The 26,701-nt window shown below is 41.6% G+C and overlaps 1 protein-coding gene across 1 annotated transcript in view; it reads right to left on the bottom strand.

The window, feature by feature from the left end:
- The window catches only part of Enthd1 (ENTH domain containing 1), a 117,193-nt gene extending 91,320 nt beyond the window's left edge, over positions 1-25,873 (bottom strand). The window contains exons 1-2 of the mRNA XM_059247596.1: positions 25,347-25,873; positions 20,284-20,778 (exon numbers count right to left, since the gene is read on the bottom strand). Of these exons, the coding sequence (XP_059103579.1) occupies positions 20,284-20,632 (349 nt within the window). The 5' untranslated portion in view covers positions 20,633-20,778; positions 25,347-25,873. The remainder of the gene's footprint in view (positions 1-20,283; positions 20,779-25,346) is intronic.
- Between the last annotated feature and the right edge of the window lie 828 nt (positions 25,874-26,701).

Genomic DNA, 26,701 nt, shown 5'->3' with positions numbered 1-26,701 from the left:
ACCTCCACTATTATTTTACTAAACTGACGAAAGTTTCCAAATGCCTTCTACATTTATTAATCTATGCCCATAGATTAGTGCCGTTCTCAGAGCTCATCAGAAGCTTCTCGTGCAGAGGTGCACTGGTCGGGTGAGGAGAACAAGTGTCTTTGGAGGCTCGACCGTAAAGGAGACATCTGTCTCACACCCTCTCCTCCCAAGGGCCGTCACAGAAGAGGAGACCAGGAGAACAAAACCATACCTTCTCGACACAACAGGTGGACTCATGCACTCACAATAGTTGTGATTGCCTGACCAAGACCTGTGCAAGATCAAGCCACTCGATACCCGGCATGAAGGCGGGAAGAAAGCATGAGTCCTCCCCCCACCTGAAGAGCTGTGGACAGCTAATGGCTTCTGGAGGAGGAGAGTCAGTTTTCTTTAAGGGTGTGGTCCCTTGTAGGTAGACATTCTGGTGGAAGACCCAACACCTAGCACAATCTGGAATTAGCGGGCTACTAGAGAAAAAAAAGGAGCTGAAGTTGGGAAGGGAGTGACTGGAGGGTTCTGGGAGGAGTTTTTCAGTTTTGTTTGTTCCCCCTTTTTCCCCCCAAGACATGGTTTCTCTGTGTAGTCCTGGCTGTCCTGAATCTCGCTCTACAGACGAGGCTGGCCTCAAACTCACAGAGATCCGCCTGCCTCTGCCTCCCGAGCGCTGGGATTAAAGGTCTGTTCCACCACCGCCTAGCATCTGGGAGGAGTTAAGGGAAGGAGAAAAGGGTAAATATGATAAAAACACATTGTACGTATGTATAAAGTACTCAAAAATAATAGAATATTACATTAAAAATTGTCTTCTTCCAGGCATACTTGTGTATATCTGTAATCCCAGCACACAGGAAGCTGAGGCAAGAGGACCATGAGTTCAAGACTAGCCAGGGTGACACAGGAGACTGTCACAGTGAATCTGAAGGTGGACAATTGAGAAAGCTCAGTGGTAAAGGAGCTTGCTGCCAGCCTGGTGACCTAAGTTCTAGCCTGAGGACCCACATGGTGGAATTATAAAAATAACAAATTGATTATATGTATTTGGTGTGTGTATGTGCATGCCCCAAGGCCATGGTGTGAGTGTGGAGGACAAAGGACACCTTGCAGGAGTCAGTTCGCTCCTCCCACCATGTGGGGTCTGGGCTTGAACCCAGGTGATCAGGCTTGGTGGCAAGTGCTGTTACCCACTGAGCCAGCTCACCGCTACCACCCAAAAAAGTTCAATTCAAAAAATCCAAAGGCTCAACGATAGTGCCTGCAGCAAGCAAGAGGCCTTGGGTTCCATTCCCTGCACTACGAAAGGAGGGTGGGGGAAACCAACCACTGTGCAAAGCCAGGACCAACAAACCTATACCTAGAGCCACTGTAGGAAAATAGGAGAAGCACAGTGTAAGGTCCCCCAGATGTGGGGGGTGGGGAGAAAGAGAGAGAGACAGAGACAGAGAGAGACAGAGAGAGAGAGACAGAGACAGAGAGAGACAGAGAGAGACACAGAGAGAGAGAGAGAGAGAGAGAGAAGAGAGAGAGAGAGAGAGAGAGAGAGAGAGAGAGAGAGAGAGAAGAAATGTAACCATCACTTGATTTTTAGGTGAAGTCAATAGCAGGCCTATCTCCTTTAGCTGTAGGTAGGTGCTGCAGTGTTGAATTAAGCCAAGGCATTGATGTCCTGTATCTGGGCAACATTTTCCTTATTAAGAAAACTATGAATTATGGGGCTGGACAGATGGCTCAGTAGTTAGGAGCATTTACTCTTCCAGAGCACCAGGTTCCAGTCCCAGCAGCCACATGGCAGCTCACAACTGTCTGTAACTGCAGTTCAAGAAGATCACATGCCCTCTTCTGGCCTCTGCAGACACTGTATGCACACAGTGCACAGATATACATGCAGGCAAAACATGCAACTGTATGCACACAGTGCACAGATATACATGCAGGCAAAACATGCATACACATAAAATAATTATTTTCTTAAAAAGGAAAATTATTAGTGAGAAATAGTTGTCTAAATAACATCTTTCATGGTTAAGCCTACGTCAGTGGCGTGAGATCCCTTGGACTGTTAAAAACAAACCATACCAATCACTTTGGCTATAGTTTCCCACTGGGTGTCTAAGTCCATGTAGATGACCAAAATTAACCTGTTTGTTCTCTTGTCAAGGCCACTTGAGAATCTGGTCCTTGGGGTCAGGTGGCTTGGGAAGAGCCTCTGGCTCCTCTAGTTTCTTTCACAGTAGTTCAGCCTTTTGAGAGTAAGTCAAGGCCTTGCTGGACTGTGGCTTTGTTTGGAAACATGGACAAAGTTATTCCTCTGTGCCTACCCTCCTCTTTACAGAGTGGACACTGGTTAGTTTACTCAGTGGAGTCACCATACTTGGGATAAAGATTATCTTAGAAGCTGACAGTCCAGTCGCTTCTAGAGTTGAGGCCTTGGATTCGGCTGTGGGGTGAGAGCTGGGGTACCTTCTGCTCCCTGACTCATCAACCCCTTCTGCTTGAGTTCTAAGAAACACCTAACTCCAATGACACGTTCACATTTTCAGAGCTGATCTTCTGGGGTCCAGTGGTTGGATACTGAAAAATCAAATATGACTTGTGTACTATTTTTCTGTAGGGTTGAGAAGTGCTCTCCACAAGTAGGGAATTGGAATAATGTCTCTGGACAACATATCCAGATAATTCTGTAAGGGGATAATGGGAGCATTGTGAATCAGACAACCCTAAGAAAAATGAGGCATTTGAGCTAGCTCAGAATTATCATCAACCATCAAAACCGTGTTTCTGGGTACCACAATGGGAGTCCCTTTAGAACATCTGTCTTCTTGCCGAGAAAGTACCAAGGCAGTTGTCTCTTCTATAAATGAGACTGGGGAATTGTAGGTGACAGATTACAGTTCTATTAGTATTGTGTTATAAAGACAGTTGATGAAGAAAGGAAACTAGGAGGGAAAGTGGGCCAAGCCCTGAACTGGCTGAGACGCTTTGTTTACCTGGTGGAAATGTAACCAAGCAGAGCTGAAGACCCTCCAGGGGCTTCTTCGTCTTCACTGCCTTGGTTGTGAGTGAGGCTTAATGGCAGAGTAAGATGTGGTCCGGCTAGCTCCACCTTGAAGGGGGTTCTGGGGAGGAGTTACATAGGACGGTTCTCGGAGAAGGAAGCGATGAAGGTGAGGAATTGGACTCATAAAGAGGGCTTTGTTTAGGACTAAATGTTCCAAACAGCTCCTCCTTGATCAAATCATGGAGTTACATGTCCATGTGTCCTCGTGTATCCTATTTATCCTCCCTCATGCACCCAGCTCATCAGGAAGGAATCAGGGACTGGGAAACTGGAGAAATTCCCTTCCAAGTCCTGTAGTACCTCGGCTCAAGGTCTTCCTGTAGCACTACACTGCTAAGCCAGCCTCCCTACCTCTCCAGTAGCCCTGGCCTTGGGCCTCCCAGAGCAGGCAGGAAAACAATGTCAGGAGTATGTTCGAGCCTGCCAACAGAGTGCAGGGAAGATAAAGTGAAGGAGCAGAAGGCTGTAGAGTCTCTTGGTTCTCTTTTAGCCTTACACCCTTTCATTTTAATATCGGCCTTCCAAGAGTACTTGGGTTTTGTTGTTTTGTTTTTGAGACAGGGTTTCATATAGCCCAGACAGACCTGAAACTTGCTATGTAGCTGAGGCTAGCTTTGAACTCCTGATCCTTCTGCTTCCACATCCCAATACCTTAGCTTTACAGTGTGCTCTTTATACCAAGTATATGGCTCATGACTATCATCCCTGTACTCTCCACCTCATTTTTGGAGATAAGGTCTTTTACTAAACTTAGAGCTCACTGATTAGGCTAGACTGGCCGGCCAGTGAGTCCCAGGAATTACCCTCCTGTCTCCGCTTCAGTGCTGGGCCTACAGGCATATGCCACAAGGCCTGGCTTTTCTGTGTGGGTACTGGGAATTGACTCAGGTCCTCACGCCTGCACAACAAGCACCCTCCTCAAACTCTATTGGACACTTTTACTAGGACACATACACCTGTCTATTTACTTCAACTTGGGAGAATGACTTTACTTGATAAATCTCAGCTGTTTAATCTCTAAATCCCAAGAATCTGTCTACGGCATCAATTGGCCAGGTAGGTATAGGTGCGATAGTTTTATTAGCATTTCTTTTTGTGTACTGGGATCAAATTGAGGGCCTCACACACGCGGGCAATACTCTTCTACCACTGAGCCATATCCCCAGCCTAAATGCACTTACTGAAGTCCCATGCTCCTGCCTTGATTTTTAAAGTCCTCTCTTTGATATTAGAACATCTGAATGTTGACTGCCTGCCACTTAGCTCTTTGTTTTTTATACAATGCTGTTTAACACTAGATCATGCCTCACTATGTATGAATGAGTTTTCATAAAATTTGCAACTGCTAATTGAACTAGATAAATCTAAATTAAGTGAATCCCTAAATATTCTTGGCAGAATCTGAGAGGAAAGAATTAAGCAAATTTATAGAAAAAATCTCCAAACAAACAAACAAAAAATGGTCTCGGTCACTGGCACTAATGATCTGCAAACTTTAAAAGAAGTCACGAGCACCATTACCTCCCTCCGCCCCTTTACTGCAGATAATTTATGGCCTGAGTGTTCCCTGGGGACTAGTGTGCTGCCTAGGCTTCTTCAGTCTGGCTGTGCAGGTGTGGTGGGCTCATTAAGAAGTAGGCCAAGTGGAGGACTTAGTTAACATGGGAACATGCTCTCACAAGGGACCCAGCAGTGTGCGGCTTCCTGCTTGGAGAGAGATTTCCCCTCCAAGTCTTGTGACTCCAGCTTCCATCAAGTCTTCTCTAAGGGTGTTGGCACCTTGCTTCTAAATCTCTAGAACTGTGAGCTAACAGACTTCTTTTCTTTATAAAATTAGCTGCCTTTGGTATTTCATTGTAATAATAAAAATGGGATTATTCCCTCCATCTTCCTTTTATTCTTTTTCATACCATTATTTACAATGGTAATTTGAGATTATTATAAATAACGAAACAATTTTAAAAGATAATTTCCCCTGCCTACCCATATAGTCCCTTCTTTTGGGCCTGTAATAAGGAGTATGATGGACATGGGGACAGGGGCTAGGGCGGACAGAGGAGAACTGCATCCCTACCAGGACCACAGGCAAGGCCATCCTAGTGAACACTTGCACTGAGTTGTCTCAGTGAGAGCACATGTCCCAGGAAATGCTAATAATAAAAGACTCAGTCCTAACAGTAGCAGACTGATGGCTCTTCACGTGGCCAACTCTCAAACACGTCTCTAATCCTAACTACCGCTCTCTGAGCTCATTATGAAATCCATTTTACAAAAGAGAACAGTGCGGTTTACGGTGATGAAGAAACTCTGGCCAAAGTCAAAGTGTTGGTGAGTCAGAGAGCGGAGATGGGTTCTGTAAAAACGACAAGCGCGCACCTCCATCTCTTTGACTGACCTTGGCTTGTGATCCAGCGCTATTTTATTTGATGAGAATCCAAAGTGAGTAACTCTGTTGACACAGCACTGGCAACATTCGCCTGCTTGCTCTCTCTTTTCTGTTTGCTTTCTCTGTCATTGCTGGGCACAGTAAATAAGGAGTACAGTGGGAAGACTAAATAGGTGGGTGAAGGTCACATTTAACGCTAAATGAATTCAAGTCTTGCTTCTTGCTCTCACAATTACCAATCCAACTATATTTGTTAAAAGAAAACAAAAGGCTAAAACATGACACTGTGTTAAGTAAAGGTACTTTGTTTAAATGCACAGTGATAAAACTTAAAGTCACAGGTTCACGATGACCTGAAACCTATCATGTGTTTGTTAAAGGGAATCACTTGTTCATGGAAATGGCTGTTATAGGAATCTCATAACTTACCTGTGCTATGAGTGTACTCAGGGAGCCTGTGTTCATTGGCCCACCACCAGTGTACATCTACAACCGCATTTATTAGTCTGCAACCACACGTCAGGTGTACGCTGATGAAAGTTTTGACTAGTGCTGTCTGACAAGAGCAGGGGAAAGAAGAAAACATCGAGTCTGATCCACTCTGAAGCTAGATAGTTTTCCCCCACAGTGCTTAGCTGTTGCATCAAACTGGCTGGCAGGAGCCATCAGCTTTCTAAACCCCAAGTCTAGACTCCTCTGTTCTAGGAGCAATACTCCTGAACTGCAGTTCTTTGATTTTATAGCCTTGACTTGGCTAATCACATCTGAAGTAAATATTCCTGCATCTAAAAGACATTTTTCTTGCCTTTTTGGTAGTGAGCCTAGCCTTTAACAGCCAAGCCATCTTTCTGCTGTGCATGGTAGCATACTCCTTTAATCCCAGCACTCAGGAGGCAGAGGTGGGGGGAATCTCTGTGAGTTCAAGGCCAGCTGGATGTTCACAGTGAGTTGCAGAGCAGCCAGGGCTATGTAGAGAGACCCTGTCTTAAAAGAAAAAAGGTGGCCAGGCAGTGATGGTGCAAGCCTTAATCCCAGCGCTCAGGAGACAGAGGCAGGTAGATCTCTGTGATTTTGAGGCCAGCCTGGTCTACAAGGCCAGTTCCAGGACAACCAGGGATACACAGAGAAACCCTATCTCAAAACAAACAAACAAAAACAACAACAAAAAAAAGAAAGAAAAGAAAAGAAAAAAGGTATTTTCTTTCTTTCCTTGAACTTTTTGTAAACAGCTCAGGTCTTCTGAGTTACTTACAGTTGCTTGGAAAGGCTACAACCTTAGTTATGCCTTTCCCTCCTGCCCACACTGTGTTCCCTCTCTGTCTAAACCTTCAAGGAATCAAATACCTGGTGTTTCCTTTCCTTCTATGGGATTCTGAACCCAACCCCCACACACATAAGATATTTTAGTCATTTATAGCCTATGTGAATATAAATAAATGCATTACGCTTCTAGAATATTTGCTTCTACATTTTAATGTACAGCTGTGATCTAAGGCTTAAAAGGCTTAGTTTGTTTAAAATCTGGTGGGCAAGTCAGCAATTGGTGTGGCCTCATCACTCTGTTAGAAGACAGGATAGAGAAGCAGAAGTACCCTGCACATAAACCAGCCATGAATATGGATGTGAGCTGCCTCATTTCCTGAGTAAGAGGCTGAGGATGGGCCTGGAAAGTCAATATGGCAACGTTACTGAAGGATGCTACCTCCGGGAAAATGGTCTAACATAACTTTCTAATGACACTGAAATTTTATTCTTTTAAAATGTATCCCTTTTGGAAAAAAATGCCTTTCATTTAAATATGTGGATATACGCACAAAATGGCCTATGTAAATAAAAGCAACTGCAATTTCACAATTTCCTCACTCCAGAATAAAAAGGCACTTATCAACCTATAATGAACACATTTCCTAAAATCTAGTTTTATAAGAATACCATATTTGTATAAGCATATGTTTGATAGCATGAAAGTTTCACATTTCATTCAGCATTTTCCAAACAATGTTAATTAAGCTCATTCTAGAAGTTCAATAACACCTTGTTAAGTTCTTTTATAGGCTCAGTTATGAGAGAATGATTAGTACATTAACAGAATATGACTAAATGGTATCGGGACATGTGAGTTCTAATTGTGTTCAGTTTAATTAATGTGCAGCCTTACCTAAGTAGCTTACATCTCACTGAGCTTTAGTTTATTGTCTCTGTAAGAGATAATATTCTCAGCAGCCCCCTTCCCCACAGGGAGATGTTCTAAGGTGTCCAGTAGGTGCCTCAAGATATGGGTAGTCCCAACACTACAGCCCCTATGCTTTTCCTGCATTAAATACGCATCATGGTGATGTTTAGTTACAAATCAGGCACAGGAAATCTATCTCTTTCTGATGGAGAAAGGATGGGGTTAAAACTAGTTTTTTAAACATACCAGAGCATTCTATGTTTCTTAACAAGCTCTGTCCTCAGAGAAATGTGTTAAGTAGAGCTAATCTGATAGGATATGCTGAGTCTCACCACCAATCAGGGAGAAGAGAAACACCCAACCTCCATCTACTCTAACCATCCATGCCATTGAAAAGAGGACAGGAGGGATAAATGGAAAGCACATGTGAAATTCCCAGAGGCACAGGCTCACCAAAACACTGAGACCTAGTCACAAGACTGCCTCCTTCCCTTCCCGCGACAGCATGGGAGAAAAGCCTATTTTCCACAGTCCCTCCTGTCTGCTCATCAAGTCCAGTGATTGGAGAAAAATTACAAGACAGACTAAAAGGCAACAAGCATGGTCTGAAGAGACAGAGCAAGCATGAAAAGTACAGCCAGATCTGGCGGGGATGTTATAGTCACCACGAGATGACTGAGTGATGACTCAGTGATGACTGAGATGCTGAGGGCACTAATGGCGAACATAGACAGCGTGCAAATAATAGATAAGCAGAGGGATGGGAAAGCTAAGAGAACCAAAAAGAAAACACGAAGACGAAAAACACCAAAGAGAGTCTTTAATAGGCTGACTTCAGACAGGACATGGCTGAGAAAAGAACCTTCAAGTTTGAGAATATCTCAGTAGAAACCTAAAGAGAAACGCATGAAAAATAAACGGAATGGAACATCCACATCTGCAGGACAGCCATGAGGTAATGTATGTCAGTGGGAACTAAAGAAAGTGAGAGACAGAAGTTAACAGAACAAATCTGTGAAGCAATAGCCACTGAGAATTTCTCCCACATTAATGCCAGACTGCAGTTCAGGGAAGCTCAGAAAACGACCCTAGGCATATCATTTTAAAACCCCAGAAAATTAAAGACAAAGAAAGAGACCAGAAGGAAAAAAGCCTTTCCTATAAGAGAGCAAAGACAAGACTCATATTCACCATCTCCTCACAATCCATGCAAGCAAGAAAAGAATGGCGAGAAATATCAAAATTGTTAGAAGAAAAACCACCAGGCTAGAATTTTGTACCCTGTGAAATTGTCCTTCAAATGAGAAGGAGAAATACTGTCTCCAACCAAAACTAAGAGGTCTGCTATCAGAACTCCTGCCTTGCAAGGAATGTTCAAAGAAATTCTTTAATAGGAAGCAAAACAGCAAAGGCCAGAAACAGATCTTCACGAAAAAAGAAAGCACTGGAGTTGATGTAAGTAGAGGTAAAACGAAAATCTTTCTTTTCCTTATTCTTTATGACTACCACAATGGTTTGTTCAAAATAGTAATGGTAGGGCTGGATGTAGCTCAGGTGGGAGAGTGCTTACCCAGCATGTAGGGAGCTGGGTACCATCCCTAGCACATGGGTATGTACACCATACCATTGATACTTATTCAGAATTTCAATGGGCAACTGCTTTGAGTTATGAAAAAGCTGATTCTGTAATCACTCATTTGCTAGAAGTTATGGCCATCATGGGTATACCTGCACAAATTAAAACTGACAATGCTCCAGCATATGTCTCTGTTAAAATGAAACAGTTTTTTGCTTATTACAATATAAAGTATATTACAGGTATACCACATAATCCTACAGACCAAGCAGTAATAGAATGATCAAACAGAACTCTAAAGGATATGCTAAATAAACAGAAGGGGTAACAAAAACCCCCAGAAATAGACTGCATAATGCTCTGTTAACTTTGAGTTTTCTCAATGCTACTGAGAAAGGAACAACAGCTACAGAGAGACATCGGATAATAGAAAAAAACTACAGAATTAAATCAGCCTATATACTTTAAGAATGTGCTGACCTCAAAATGGAAACCAGGATATGTGTTATGTTGGGGACGAGGTTTTGCTTTTGTTTCTACAGGAGAAGATAAGCTGTGGATACCATCAAAATTGATAAAGGTTCAGTTTGAACAGAGAGACCTCTTAATTAGAAGAGGTGACAGTTCATCAACCAGCATGACCATCCAATTTAAACTAACTTATAGCATTAAAACATGCCTTTTCATTTAATCAGATAATAACTTGCCGAAAGGGAACCTCCCCAAAATTAGTCTTGAGGAAAGGTTTTTGTTTTTGTCTTTTAGGAGAATGGAGGCTAAGGAATCTGAAGAACACTGTACAAATAAGACATCTGAAGAAAAAGGACAAATCATCTGGAAAAAAATGTCCCAAGAAAAAGAGTAAAATGGCCTATTGGTATATCATTTATAAAATTTCATAAGTCTTCCTAAATGTTTGTTTCTGCTCTTCTCTAAAGAAATTTAGCACTATTGGTCTTCTTGTAGTCCCAGTTCAATTAAAATTTAAAGCTGACTTTGGAGTTGGAGAATGGCGCTCTCCTTCTTTAAACTCAAGCATGTTGTTAAAAGGAAAATGCAAACTCCCTGTATCATGCTAGAAGAAAGAGCCATCTTCTGATATGGGACAGGAGAAAAACCAAATTAATTAAGGGACTATTCTATTACTACTAATCTCAATTCTTTGATTCTATTCTGATTCTTTAAACTTTTCTTAAAGTATGAATTTTATATCAAAATTTATAAGATTTATATATATTAAACTTTGTTAAGATATTAATGGTCATATAGAGTACTAACTAATTCTAGAAAAAAGGCTTCAATTAGCTGCCTATACATGTCTTTGTATTCGAGTCTCTTATCAGTTTTCTGCAGGAAATCACAGCCAGGCCTAACATCAACTGAAGTCTCCAGGAAGAAGATGGGGCCCCAACAACAATAATTCCACATGGACAATAATAATACCAAAATTGCTCTGAGCACTTTGTAGCTTTGGACTACAAAGTGCTCAGAGCAATTCTGAGAGGGCTACCTGAGATGATCCAGTCTCAAAGACTACTTGAATAAAGACTTGAGATAAACCTTGAACTTTGGCATTATGCTCAAACTGGACAACAAAGGATATAGTTACCTTTCCTAGAATTTGACAATTAACCCAAAATTTTTCTTTTCAGAATAAAGATACCTTCGCCCATACCCAGCAGGAAGCAATTTTAAGAATATATGACGCCCACATTCCCAAAGAGGTGGTGTGGGGCAGGTGGTTTTTTGGTCTTTTAATGGTTTTTGGGTCTGGGAAAATTTTCATTGTTTAGGAGGGTTAGTTACAAATTGTTAAGGGTTAGGAAAAGGGCTAAGCAAAGGAGATTAGATTTAAGGTTCTTGTTTTTAAAAAAAGACAATTACTAGTTTTAAATACTTTACATTGGGTTGGATTTTTTTTATATTGTATACAAATTATATATATTGAGATTGATATTGTTAGAAAATGCCATACATATATTTCTAATCTTGTTCAAGATATTGTACTTATACCGTTCATTTAACAATGTAATGCAATTTGCTGATCCTTGAACGTTATTATTACCAACTATTAGGATATAAAAAAATGAAAGTTAGCAGTTAGACATTACAATCAAACTTATAGTTATATTAAGTATGTTTTCAAGATCAAGCAGATATATTTTAGATAGACAGGTCATCTTCAAACCCTTCAGAGATCTACAGAATATGGCATTTAAAATGTTTTAATAACTTAGAAAATTTTTTTTGTTATGACTATGAGACATATCAGCTCCTGCCAGTACCAATCTACTTCAGAGGAAAATATGGGCATTGAAGAAACTGCATATGGAGTTAACTTTCATTGTGACAAAAGTTAGCCACTGGACAACAAAGTATCCTCAAATCGACTGCTGACAAACAGGACAGACAGGACATGAAATGAAGGACTACTGATTCTTGCCAAGACAAATGTGGTTGTGGCTTTAACAACAGACATCCTCTGAGGCCAGGACAATATGGCACCATCCCTGAAGTGGCCTTCACAATTCGGGAAAAGGTACAGTGCCCTTTTCTTCAAAGGCAGCTAAACAGGCAGTGGACCGATGGCTTCTGATGTGCAGTGGAACAGCATCTGAAACAGTTATTCTTGAAGAGTAACTAAGCTCATGCCTCTCAATAGTAGACTGGCATTTAATAGAGGGATGTGGAGAAGAATGGGATGCTGAGATGAAGCCACACACACACACAGGCAAGAAGAATGGACAGCTGAATTCAAAAAACATCAACAATTTCCAGAATTTAAAATCCTGAATCATGACATGACACTAGTGGAATTCAGGTGTTTCTGGTACATGGACTGCTCTCACCAAATGTGAGGTCAAACTGTTGACCTTGTGTACATCCTACTTCACAAACGAGTCTGTCAGACACGCTGAGCCTATAGGCTGAAGATGATACCCAACACTGCGGAGAAACCTCGGGTGACTGTCCAGGCATGTGGAGGTCTGTATAGACAGGCAGTGACGAGGAGGTCATGTGGTTGGGTTTACAACCAATGAGAAGGCAGAACAGAAAGTCAATAAAAAAAGATACACAGGAAGTAGGCCTCTTTCTGAGGGGAAGGACGGCAGTGGCAGGAAGGGTAAGAAAGGGTTTTTAGTCTCAGCTCTTACTGCTGCTCTGACCTCTTGGGCTTTTAACTCTGCATTTGGCTGTGTTTCTTATTTAATAATAAGACTGTTACATCTACATTAGTCCAAAGTCATTCTCAGCTACATGGTGAGTCCAAGGCAGCCTGAGCTATGTGAGACCCCACTGTAATGATGGCAATAATCTGTGATGTAGTTGGAATGCATATATTCCAAACATATGGTTTCAAGATGAATGATGGCAACAATATAAGGGATGGGAAGGATAAATTAGAATTATTTTGTTATTATAAGATACTAGTACTACCCATGAGGTTGTGTAGCATGTATTAGTTAGCTCTCCCTAGCTGTAACAGATACCAACTTATAAAGAGAACAGGTTTATTTTGGGTCTCACTATTAGAAGTTTTAGGCATGATGAATGATTGGCCCTGTTGCTTGGGGCCTGGGATAAGGCAGCATGTGGACCTCATGGCTAAGACATGAAAGAGAAGGTGGGACTGGGGTTCTATAATACTTTGCAGAGTTGTGCCATCAATGACCAGGGACTTCCCACTAGGCTCTACCTCTTGAGAGATCCACTACCTACTCCACAATAGTGCTACCATCAAGGGACCAAGCCTTTCAGACACTTAACCAAATCATAGCATAGTGTTATTTAATAATGAGACCAGACTGGCTGTAAACATACACTAAAAACTCAAAGGTACATGAAAATGAGGGAAAAGGATGATAGGCCAAAGAAGAAGAGAAAATGAGGTCATATAAAACTACCAATTAAACCACAAAGAAGCAAGTAATTGATATACATGATGTCATGTGTTTACACACGTGTGTGTGTGTGTGTGTGTGTGTGTGTGTGTGTGTGAGAGAGAGAGAGAGAGAGAGAGAGAGAGAGAGAGAGAGAGAGAGAGAGAGAGAGAGAACGAAGGAAGGGATGAAGGGAGGGAACAAAGTCAACAAATTGAAAACAATAAGAAATATGGCAGCTATTATTCCAACTATCAGAAATCAATCTGAGTACCAGTGAGCTAAACACACCTATTAAAGGACAGAAATGGCCCCAAGAAACAAGATCCAACTAAAAGCTGTCTGCAAGAAGCTCACTTTAAATATAAAAACACACCGAGAACTAAAAGTAAATGGAGGGCTGGGTGATGGTGGCTCATGCCTTTAATCCCAGCACTTGGAAGGCAGAGGTAGGAGGATCTCTGTGAGTTCAAGGCCAGCCTGGTCTACAAGGCAAGTTCCAGGACAGCCAGGGCTACACAGAGAAACCTTGTCTCAAAAAAAAAACAACAAAAGTAAACAGAAGCTGTGGATAGTGGCATGTACTTGTTGTCTAGTAGTTGTAGATACTGTGCAGACTAAGACAGGAGGGTCAACTTTGCGGTTAGTCTCAGTACCAAATCGAGACACACCCCTTAGTGGGGATCAGGGGGATGAGCTAGGGCTGATATGGCTGTTCCTGAAGAAGTCTTAAGTGTGGTTGCTAGAGAGATGGCTCAGTGGTTAAAGACCAATTCCTGAACAACCATGAGGACCTGAGTTTAGATCTCAGCATCCATATAACAAGCTGGATGTGGTCTCTCACAAGCTTATGATCCAGTACTATGGACTCCAGGTTCAGAGAGCCCCTGCCTCAAAGGAATAAGGCAGAGACTGATAGAGGACATATGATACTGTCCTCCACTCCACACCCCACCCCACCTCACTGTACACACACACACACACACACACACACACACACACAAACATACATGGGAGGTGGTAAGAAAAACTATTTTGTCTATGAATAGCCTCTTCAAAGACTCATACCCCATGATTAGAAAAAAAAAGATAAACATATAAATATGTACCACACTAACAATAATCAAAAGCACGAGTAGCAGTCTTAGAAAGCATAATTAATCTCAGACACATCAGACCAAGGAAGTTTATCCAAGGGCACTGCATGACAATATAGGTGGCAATTCTCCAAGGAGACATACAAGCCTCAGTGTCTACACGCCAAATGAGAGCCTCAAATCCAGAGGAAGAGCTAATGGAACAGACATTTATAGGCTACTTCATTTTCATCAAGCTCACAGAGAACATTCACCAAGACAGGCCACATTCCAAGCCAGGGCACATGTCAATAAATTTAGAAGAATATAAAAATCATAACAGTATCTGTCTTCAGACCCCAACAGAATTAAACTAGACATCAGTAAAACTATAGCTAGAAAATCCAAAAATATCTGGAAATTAAACAACACACCTCTAAATAATACATGGGTTAAGGAATAAAGAGGGGGGAAGGTAAATTATTTTAATTGAGTGAAATTAAAACACAGCTTATTAAACTTTGTGGGGTGAGTCAAAGTGGTGCTCAGAGGAAGTGGGAGCCCCCTACCTCCCACTGCTGAGCAAAGGGAACAGCAAATTTAAGGGCCAACCAAGAAAGCGACAAGTCTTTGTTTTTTCCCAGGAGAATTTGGTCGCTTGATTTGTGTGTAGGACAGATTTCCAGTGCAATTACTTGGATCACTAAAGTGTGTTCTAGTACTTTCTCGGTGACTTTACACTATAGCTCTTCTCTAATCCAGCAGCAGCAGCATCTTTATCCAGCAGTTTTTAGTTGATCACACAGCTTTTTTCCAGGTCTCTCCTTTTTTTTTTTTTTTTTTTTTTTTTAATATGCCAAGGTCTGATGGTAAAAAGATGACTAACACATGGCATGTGCCCTCAGAATCTGGTTAAAGAAATTATATATACATATATATCACATATATACACACACAATATGTCACAAAAGGCACCACACTAATATGAATAAAACAGTACAGCGATTACTAATTCTCAGTAAGGGAAAGAACAGTGGGCACACACAGGAAAAGGTCTTTGAGCTGGGATTTGAAGACTACATAGGATTCAACAAACAGAAAGAAATGAATATTCTAACGGGGAAAGAACTTCTTAAGTCGGTACAAACAATACATTAGCAGCGCTAGTTACAGAGCAACCTACACTGAAGGGTAGTGAGATAAAAGCACCAAGACAGGTTAGGAGCCAACACTCAACTAGACATCCATCAACGACACCTTCCAGCACATCCACCATCCTCACAGAGGCACAGTTCAATAGAAACTGAGTTAGGCCAAGAGCTACTCTTCTACAGTACAGCTTGTACTGGGAAATAAACATAAAAAGGGAGATATGTAAAAGATAAACTAATATCCCTCAATGTAATTATTTTCATTCATTGGTAAACATTCAATTAATAAAAGCGACATGTGCCGATGCTGTCAGTCAATGGCTGATGCCCCTTTCAAAATGAACAGATAAATGCACTATGTGGACATGTCCGCTCTGATCTGCTCTTTGCTTGCTGTCTCAGTGATAACCAGTCACTGAGAAAACTCACACTGTTGTGCACTTGGCTCACATATTTGGTCCTGAGCTCAAGGGTAAGAAAATCTGAAAAACCTTTATAAAGATGGATTTAAACACACATGGAAAAGCTCTAATGAATGCGTAAACAGGTCTGTCTGCATACTTGTAATTCTATACTTTTTCATTTCCTTCTTCAGAATAGCTCATGAGCTCTTTAGAGCAGGGACTAGCCTCTCTGCTTTACAGAGTCATCCAAGTTCTCAGTCTGCTGACAAAATAGCAGCTCTGGAATTTTCAAGGGAAAGCCTGCAAATTTTAATTAGCATTGTTTTACCTTGTAATAATAAATTTATATCAGGACTCAGGAAGCAAAGGCAGGACGATTGTAGGTTTGAGGCCAGCCTGGACTACATAAGTGAGACCTCATCTAATAAGCAAATAAAAACTTAATCTTCATGAAAGTTGATTTATATAAAAATTTCAGAATGAATCAGCACAGCAGGATGAAAACTCATGAAGAGTTCTCCAATTTCATCATTAAGCCCAAAACCTAGTCTAAAATAAACACTTAAAAAATGTGTGCCATGATTAAATCTGACTTATGCTAGGAATGCAGAAAAATCAAGGTCTTAGACCATATTCACAAGATAAAAGGATTTTTAAAACACATAATCATCTCAGTAGATGCATAAAAAGCATTTGACAAAAGCCAACATGGTTTCTTGGTTTTAAAATACACTCAAGGGCTGGTGGGACGGATCAGAAGGTAAGGAGCCTTCCACCAAGCCCGATGACCCAAGTTTGATCCCCAAACCTACATGGTGGACGGAGAGAACTGACTCCTGAAAACTGTCCTCGGACCTCCACATGTGTGCTGTGGCACATATGCAAACACACACGCATGCTTGAGAACACACACACACACACACAAATAGTCATAGTAATAATAATAATAAATTTGAAATACACTTAACACATCAGGAACATAAAACCTCTTTGATCCAAGCAAATATAAAGCTCACAACTGACCAATATGGTGTCACAAGCCTGTAATCCTAGCATTCAGGGGGCTGAGGCAGGAGGACTGTGAGTTCCAGGCCAGCCTGAGCTACATAGTGAGACCCTGTATCAAAACAAAAGAGAAAGGAAGAAGAGAAAATTCATAGCTAACATCATGTTTAATGCCTAAAACACTTCCTCCTAAAGCAAGGACAAGGGAGGGCTGTTTACTCTCACCACTGTCGCTGGAGAAAATACCAAGACCAAGATAACTTACAGAAGGAAGGGCTTGCTTGTCATATGGTTCCAGAGGGTAAGAGTCCATCCACCATGATGGGGAAACATGGCAGCAAGCAAGCACAGTGAAGAGCAGCAAGCTGAGAACTCACATCCTCGACCACATGCAGGAAGCAGAGAGAATTAACTGGACAAAGGGTGTGGCCTTAAGCCCTTAAAGCCTTCCCCCAGTGACACACTTCCTCCAGCAAGTATTTGACAATAATTTGTTTTATATATGATATGTAAAGTAAAGCAACAAAATGAAAAATAGATACATTGGACTTCATCAAAATTGAAAACTTTTAGATAGATGTGGTTGTGCACATATTTAATCCCAGCACTAGGGAGGCTGAGACAGGTGGATCTCTGTGAGTTCAAGACCAGCTTGGTCTACACAGCAAAGTTCCAGGTCAGCTAGGGATACATAGTAAGACTCTGTTTTAAAATAATAATAAACTTTTGTATATCAGAGGACACACATCAAGAAAACAAAGAGACAACCTACAGAATAGCAGAAGACACTTTTAAGCCACCTATCTGGTAAGGGTCTTGTACCCAGAACATATAAAGAACTTTCAAAACTCAACAATAAAAGAACTCATTTGAAAACAGACAATGGACTTGAAAAGATATTTCTAAAAGACAACAGATGTATCTCCAGCAAGGACATGGTGCTTGAGCTCATGATTCTTAGGAAAATGTAAATCAAAAGCACAGCAAGGTCCAATTTCATATCCAGCAAGATTAAGTGCTGTGGGATGGTCTTTCTGTATGCTGTGAATATGTGTTGCAACCATTGGTTAATAAAGAAGCTGCTTTGGCCTATGGTAAGACAGGTTATAACCAGGCAGGAAATCCAAGAGAGATAGAGGGAGAAGAAAGACAGGGTCAGAGGAGATGCTGCAAGCTGCCACCTGGTCCATAGACCAAACAGCTTGTGATTAATCTAAGCCTCTGTGGGTTTATTTGGGACCAAAGGGCTGCTAGTCACAGGAAAACTTCTGTCTACCATTAACCATAGGGCGGTGGTGGCACACGCCTTTAATCCCAGCACTCGGGAGGCAGAGCCAGGCGGATCTCTGTGAGTTCGAGGCCAGCCTGGACTACCAAGTGAGTCCCAGGAAAGGCGCAAAGCTACACAGAGAAACCCTGTCTCGAAAAATCAAAAAAAAAAAAAAAAAAAGATGGATAAAACAAGTGTTAGCAAGGATACAGCAAAAATAAAACCCTCTTGCCCTGCTGATGGGAATGTAAGATGGTTCAGTCACTCTGGAAAGATTCAGCAGCTCCTCCAAGGACTAAACACTGACATTAGCATGTGTTGTAGCAATTCTACTGTTTTGTACGCACCCCAAAGAACTGACAGCAGAGGCCTGAGCTGACACACACCGTGTTCACTGCAGCATTATTCACAAGAGCTCACAAGAAGAACCACCCCATGAGTCTATCAACAGATGAACAGATTCGTTTGAATGTGGTAAGCACAGAATATAAAGTGTTATTCAACCATAAAAGAATGGAGTTCTGATTCATCCTACCACATGGATGAGCCTCAAGGACCGGAGAGTGAGAGAAATAAACCTGATGGAAAGGAAAAATACAATAAAATTCCACTTATACATGAGTGGACTTAACAGTCAAGCTAATCAAGATAGAAAGTAGAAGCTTAGTGGCGTGGGAATGAGGAGTTATTACTTAGTGTTGACAGTGTGACTTTCAAAAAAAAAGGTTTAAACAAGAGTGGCGATGGCTTCACAACACAGTAAATGTAATTAATGCCACCAAACTGCACACTTACACACGTAAACATGAGCCTGGCATGGCAGTAGCACACATCACTAATCCCAGCACCTGGGAGGTGGGCGTAGGAAAAGCAGGAATTCAAGGTCAACTCAACTCAGCTACTTAATAAACTCAAGTCCACATGAGATTCTGACTCAAAAAATCAGTACTAATGAACAAATGATATATATATATATATGTATATATATACATATATATATATTTTCAAATAATGGATTTTTAATATTTTAAAATAATGTAATAACCTTATAATTATATATTATACATAACTTACATAAAACATACTATACATATGTATGTATATATCCAAGTGTGCAATTTGTATGGTATGTAATTTATATTTCAAAACAACTTTTTATAAAGAGGAAAGAAAAAAGGAACAAGCTCTCAAGCTATGGAAAGATATGAAGAAACTCTGGGGTATACTGCCAGTGAAAGAAACCACTCTAAAGAAGTTTTAGGAGTCTAAGCTCATGGCATCTGGAAAAGGTAGAACTATAAAGACCAGCGGTACCCAGGCTAAGAGGATGAGGGTGGGAAGTGAAAGGGCCCTGTTTAACACTAGGTGGTAGGCAGAGGACATTATAATACCCTTCCAAAACCTACAGAACTGTGTGACACATATAAACTATGAACATTATCAATATTGGCTGCCACTTGTAGCAAATGTACCTCACTGACGTTAGTAATTAGAGAGATCATTCATGTATATGGAGAAGAGTAAGTAGAAACTAATTTTTGTATTTTAAAAAAATGTAGTTTTAAACTGCAGTAACCATAGAGAATATAGTAAACTTTATTCTCTTCCCTTGATTTAAAACCTATCACTTTAAACATAAATTATAACTTCCCATTTCCAGCGCAAAGGAAAAGAACTCTGGCTCTTCACCTTTGCAAATAATTTGGCACCCATCCACTTCAATACTCTCTACAGCCCTTTCATATGTCATCTCTCCACACCCAGACTTAGATTATGACCCGAATTTCTGTTAAGTATGTCCATCTCAATAGCCTCTGAAGATTCCAGAGTCCCTGGAAACACTTGTCTAATTTATGACTACATTCCAATCTAATCATAATTACGAATTAGAGTGGCATCAGTGTACAAACTGTCATACCACCTTTCATTTGCTGTATTTGCTCTTCTGTGAGGTGTCACTGGATCAGTGTGTTTTGAACAAACACAGTTCTCCCAAGTACACAGTCAACACAGAGGACAGAAATGAGAACCAGACTGTCAAGCAGGAAGGTGGCGGGGACATTTAAGAACAACTGATCAAGCCCAATGTGACGGTGTGTACCTGTTATCCTAGCACGTGGGAGGTTAGGGCGGGAGGGTAAGCTCAGGACAGCCTAGACTACATAACGAGACACTCTCAAAATCAAGAGCCACCTTGCTCCAGTTCAGGGTTTGAACAGTCTGCCCGGCACTCCTGTCTTCACGGGCACACTGTCTAATTTTTTACAAACTGTTACCTTGGTCTTTTCCAGCTTCGTCTACGTGTTGGAAATCTTTTAGCATTTGAAGGTTACACAAGCCCTCTCTGCAACAATGACTAACTTTCTTGGAGCCATTCTTGATGAGGTAGTCCATCAGGGCGAGGGATTTGTACACGTGGCGCCAGTTCTTCCCATGGTCACCGAGTCGTTGCCACAACATGTGCATGATCTCTGAGAGGGAGACCGCGTTGAAAGTCATGTCACTGATAGCTAACATCAGCGAGCTAGAGGGACCCCAGGGGTCATTGGAAGTTGCTTCTCTGACTTTTATTTCTGCCTCCGAGTAATTTTTCACGAAGTTTTTCACTTGCCTCCTGAAAGCCATAACTAGAGTGAGTCTGAGGGTGAAGGGGGGTGAGAGTGATGGGACAGGGATGACTGGTTCACCGGGCTCCTGACAGGAGATCTGTCCCAGGTGCTGCAGTTCTCAAACACAAATGACTCATCTCCACGTGACAAAGTATCGATTTCCTGCAAGGGAAGTGCAAAAAATGTGTAAGTTCCTTTAAAAAAACAAAATCTCTACAGGAGACCAAGTAGTCTGAAAAAAAAAATCTTGATTTAGTTTCCAAGTAGCCTGTCTAGGGAGGAGGGGACTATATAGATGTTCTTAGGATGGGCATAGGAAAATCCCTCACAAAGTTGACCTCCACTATTCAAAGAAATGTAGGTTGTCTATTTGTTCCTAAACGTTCTGGCAGAAAATATACAATGAGTATAAAGGCTTACATGGAGAGCAGACAAATTAGTATTTAAGGGGGAATTTGCACCCTGACACCTCTTAACATATTCTGCCATTATATGAATACTGTGTCCTGGAATAATTTAAATGGTGGTGAAAACAGTGTGAGAGCCTCCTAGTACCCTAGTCATGTTCCCTCTAGAACTACAAAGCACTAAATCAAACCTACAAAGATTCTACTTTCTTGTCCAGGGAGTCAGCACTAAGACAAGCACTCCTGCCTCCTTGGACCCACAACTAATGCACGGTACCCAAAACCGATATTTTAGCCTAGATGAGGCTAGCAAACTAGAGAGAGGTTTGATTACTTTCTTTACTCATGTTTGGGAAAAAGGTATGGGATTTAAATCCAACAGTGTCAAAGTGATGGAATTCCCTAAAACCTGGAGTGGTTAACATGTGTCTGACATAGAAAAGGAAGGTTTTTAGGTTAATAAAAAAAAAAAAAATACTTCAAAACTTAAAAGGGGCGTGCAGCCCCAAGAATGTGCAGGATGCTGGTGAATTATCAGTTTGTAATTTACATGAAACCGTTCCTTTCCTCTTTTTCATTACTCTGCAGGAAGGTGAGTCACTTCGTTTGCAGTTCCTCCAGTGATTCACCTCCGACAGCTACCAAGGCACTGTGCCAAATTGATTTCAAGCCCTGATGAGCATCCAGACCCAATGAAGCCTGGATGAACCATAATCAGGTTTTACTATCGAAGCTGCACACATACAAAAGAAAAAAAATAAAATCCGTAGCAACTCTTTGTTATTTTTAGTTTTGTTTTCTTGGCCTCCTCAGCTCCTAGCTCATGCCTGATTAATTTGTGTATTGAAGGAAGACATAATCTTCAGATGCACGGTAAATGAACTATAACCTTTTTTAAAACAGAAGATCATTAGCCCTTCTGCACTGCCCCTTTTTGATAAAAACCCAATGCACTCTCAAATAAATGAAATAGGAAATATAATCAATTTAATTAATATCTCTCAGAAAGAGACCGTATCTATGAAGAAAAAGAGAAGTGTGTGTGTCTGTGACTTTCTGGATGTCTCCTTTGCATCCTGAATACAAGCATTTTGTCTGACTTCCTCCTGCAGCAAAAACATGATTTATAATGTTTCAATAAGCTATTAAAAATTTCAATTTCTACTGTCCTTTTTCCTCCCTCTACCAAACTCACTCAATGCAGAGCTGCACTGTATCACCGGCATAGAACAACAAATATTGATCTGTGTCTTCACAAATCTATTTTAAAAAAACTGTCACAGAATCATAACTTGCTGGAATTGAACAGTTGTTAAAAATCTTTTGTTTTCATAGCTACCTATCTATATGTTGGAAAGGCTGTGTTCATTATTCAGTTTTCCTATATTCTTTAAACTGCATCCTTAAATTTTTAAAGTGTTTTCTTAGACAAATTTTCTGCCTCCCCCCCCAAAAAAAATTAGGAGCTTTCTAACCCAAAACAGTAGTTTATAATGGATGTGCCCACCACCACACCAAAACTACTCCCCCAACTGTTACAAATGCCACAAAGAAAAAAGTCTAGGTAGGTAAATTAATATCACTTACTCACATATAGTGACATGAACACATAATGAGCCACATTCTACCATAAGGAATTCAGTAATTGGTGTCGGCTGTAAATAATGTGAGCTTATTATGTTTGAGACACTCAACTGTAGAGAGATGCTGTTTACTCATACCCCGAGGTAACCTAGAGATTGTAATTAAAGTCATGCGCTGCCCAGATGCTTCAGTCAAGGATGTCATACAGGATCGTGGCCACACAGAATTATATCCCCTAGTGATGGCATAGCCATCTTAGTTTGGGTAAGTACATTCTATGTTTGTGCAGGCCCATTAGTGTCCATCTCAGAATGTGCCCCTGTCATTAAGCACCTTGTGACTATATGACACCTGAGACAAAATCAATGGCAAAGAGGCAAATTTCCACACTTGACTCTCAGTCATCTGGCTATGCACGTCACCATCACATTGAGAAATAAGAGGGAAGAAGGCAATTCATGCTCCACATTCATCATCCCTCCGACTTCCATGTCTCTGTAAAGGTCATCCTTTCCAACACGCAATTGATTTCCTTCTTGGCACTTAGATTTCTTTTGTGACATTTAAAATAATATGTACTTAACTACTTGTTGTTTAGTTGTAGCAAATAACACCAGGACTAGAAGCTCCCAGAGGGCAGAAACCTTGATCTGACTGTTTAACCACTGTAATCCAATACCTAAGGACTACCGAGCCATGGTGGGGACCTAGGACACACGTGAGGGGTGAACGACCAAATGACTGCATGATCCTGCTTTGGGATAACCTGAAAATGATTCCACAACTTTCAATTTCAAACATGACATTTAAAAAAAAAAATCTAGCTCCTGTAATTGTCATGTATGTAAAAGCCCAGAATTCGAGCAAATATTTTTGAAGCAATCAGCAAGTATCTCTTGAGAACCATTTATCTGGTTTTGTGAAGAAATGTAAATTATGTTCCCTATGGTCAAAAGCTTCCTGTTTAGCTAAGAAATTTTCTTGGTTAAACATTTCTGAAGCAAACACATGATGAAGTCAAATCTGTCACTCTCCCTCTCGTGCGTGTGCGTGCGTGCGTGCGTGCGTGCGTGCGTGCGTGTGTGTGTGTGTGTGTGTGTGTGTGTGTGTGTGCCTGGCCTGGAAGTCTCTTGGTTTTCTTTTTGGATCCGCACACTTCCCCAACATTGTTCCTTCCCTGCCATTTTGTCAGAATGGTGACAGGAAAGCATTTATCATGTGATGTTAGACTAGTGATCCACAATCCCATACAATTTCCTGGAGGCCAGTTCAACTGTGGAGTTCTGCTGTGGTGTCAAAAGGTGTTGCAGTGCCTGTACCGTCCATTACAGGACACACACAGCGAGGGGTAGGGATACTCTGAGCAACAAACTCCACCAACATATTTGCCATGAAAACTTGTAGATATTTGGCATAGAGGTTATAAATGGCCTCATTTCAGTTCAGATTTCACCACTAAGTGAAAAGGGGAAACTGTTCTTCGAAACTTCAGATTTCACAATCGAAAATAAAAGATTGAAGAACTAGAGGGAAGGGTTGGAGAGATGGTTCAGTAGTTAACAGCACTGACTGCTCTTTCAGAAGGACCAGGGTTCTAGTCTCAACACTCATATGGTGGCTGACACTATCTGTAACTCCAGTTCCAAGGGATCCAACACCTTTTCTGGCTTCTGAAGTCACTGCACACATGAGGTGCACAGATGTCCATGCAGACAAAACACCCACACACATAAAATAAAAAGAAAATAAATCTTTAAAAAAAAAAAAAAAACTAGAGGAACTACCCAAAGACTTAGGACAATAATAACATCTAAGAAACCCTGCACCCAATGGCATCTCTGGAAAGACACAGTTGAGACAGGTCTAGCAAGAAAGCACAGTTCTTGTTTATTCGGGTTCTGCCTACAGACTTGAGTTTGGCTCAGGAGGAAATCGGTTCTGGCCAGTATTGTGAATCAAACCATTACAGAGAATACTGTGACATTAAAGAGGGTTACTGTTTTGGTGGCGAGAACTCCACACTGAAAGAGGCAGAGGAACTTTTTGAGCCGTTTCTCTCTGTTCGGTGATTTTTCCCAAAGCTTGTTACATGGCAACCTCCATCCTAGGCACCGAGCGGGGTAAGGGAAGCAGATGCACAAGGCTCAGTCCCCACCTTACCCTCCCGAAAGAAATGGCTACACCACAGCTTTGACAGGTGTCGCCCCAGGACATTTAAGATCCAACAGCGCGGATTTGAGGTCCATTCCCCAATCAATGACATCTCTGAGTCTATCTCCCTCATTTATAGCATAAAATTATAGCATAAACCCGCATAGGGTTGTGGAGAGGAAGGCGGGCAAGGATTTGGAGAGAATTCTGAAAAATGGAGGGTAGAGCCTGAGGGAGTCAACTTCCACTAGACAGGGTCTTTCCTGGCACCCCATTTTTGTTTTTTCAATTGGGGGTTCAGAACAGTGAGTCAGGTCACTGTGTCACACAAGAGCCCCGGCCTGATGACTGCACAAAAACGGACAGAGATTCCTCAGACAGGGAACTTCACTCAGGAAATTTCTGGAAGGTGGGAGGGGCCGCATGGTGTCCGGTAGCGACAGCCTCAGAGTCCTCCGCCTGCCTGTCCTGTGCCCTAGGCTGAATGGGGGCGACAGGAAAGTTAGGCGGGAAGACCACGGGCTTCCCTCCGTCCACTCTCTGATCCACACTAGAGGTTACTATCCAGCAGGCCCCTCAGTCACCTACCTGGGGATCTCTTCCCCATCAAAACCAAACCCCACGCTCTTCGGCCTCCTCAAGGAGACCCAAGCGCGCCCACGCCGTTGCCCACTTCCGCTTCCTTGCTTCCGCTTCCCCACTTCCGGCCCCCAAGTGCCCACCACTTGCAGAGCCTCTAGCCAGGTGTCTCCAGCAGGTTCATTCGTCCTGGCGGGAGAGAGGATCAAACAGATCGAAGGCAAACGTCCTTGTGATACAATCTCGGTCACTGGCACGGTTCTAATTTTGCTTTCTAGATTTTTACAATTTGTGTTACTGTTGCAAATGGACCAGAAACGCCATCCCACAAGCACCGACTGCCAACCTCAGACGTTAAAGCGGCTAATAGCCTAGAGGTGTGAAGCAGTGTATCTAATGGTCAGCGATGAAGTCGCTCCAAGGACAGCTCCAGGTCTCACCGAGGGCTAGTCTTTGATATATTTAGCCCATCAGCAGTGAGCACACGCTTTGTACCAGGCAAGATGGACCCAGAGATAAAGCATAGCCCTCTCCTGCATGAGTGTACAGGTTAGTGGAGGTGACAGGCGCAGTCATCGAAGATTGTGACAAGATATGTATTGCATAATGAGAGAGGAGAGAGCATCTAATTCTGCCAAGGTGTATTTAAGGGCAGATTTCACAGAACACTTTACATCTGAATTAAACCGTGAAGGATGACGGGAGAGTTCACAGGGTAGACGAAGAAGAGGAGCCTCAGAGACAAAGGATGGATCGTGTGTAAAGACGCAAAAGCCTCGAGCACCTATTATCTCAGTAAAACTACAAGTCCTCTAGTCACCGTGACTGTAGAAAAAGCTGTTAGTGGGACAACAGTGGAGGAAGATAAGTGACAGGCAAGTCCCAAAGAGTCTCGTCCCTACGGACACTGACAGCATAATTGAGTTCATGTTTTAAAACACGTTGGTAACTGAATGAAATTTTGACGAGGATGGAAAGACTCGGAGGGTAGGAAAAATACTTCGTAGTAAAAAGTGAGGTTTGATTGTTTTTACCCTCCACAGCTTCAGTTATTGTAACAGCCAGCGTTATTGATACTGACGTGTTGATAAGGAAGTAAAATATAAAATCCTGAGAGGTCGGAAAGAAGTTGGCGTGTTTGAAATATTACTTAACTGGAAATAATATAATTAAGGCGTAGCCAGAAGCAGCCTGGAAAACAGATTGTCTGGGGCCTTGAATGTCATTCGAAGATATTTAGATTTTATTCAATGAAGTAGTTGAGGGAATAAATGAGAACCTTATACATTACATTATAATTTACATACATCTTATGTACATTCCAAAGATCTGCTAAAATGGGTCATTATCATCCTATTTTACAT

The sequence above is a fragment of the Peromyscus eremicus genome, chromosome 20 (assembly GCF_949786415.1).
Source record: "Peromyscus eremicus chromosome 20, PerEre_H2_v1, whole genome shotgun sequence".
Taxonomy (NCBI): Eukaryota; Metazoa; Chordata; class Mammalia; order Rodentia; family Cricetidae; genus Peromyscus; species Peromyscus eremicus.
Note: the sequence above shows the minus strand (reverse complement) of the source record. Positions and strands in the feature narration are given on the sequence as shown.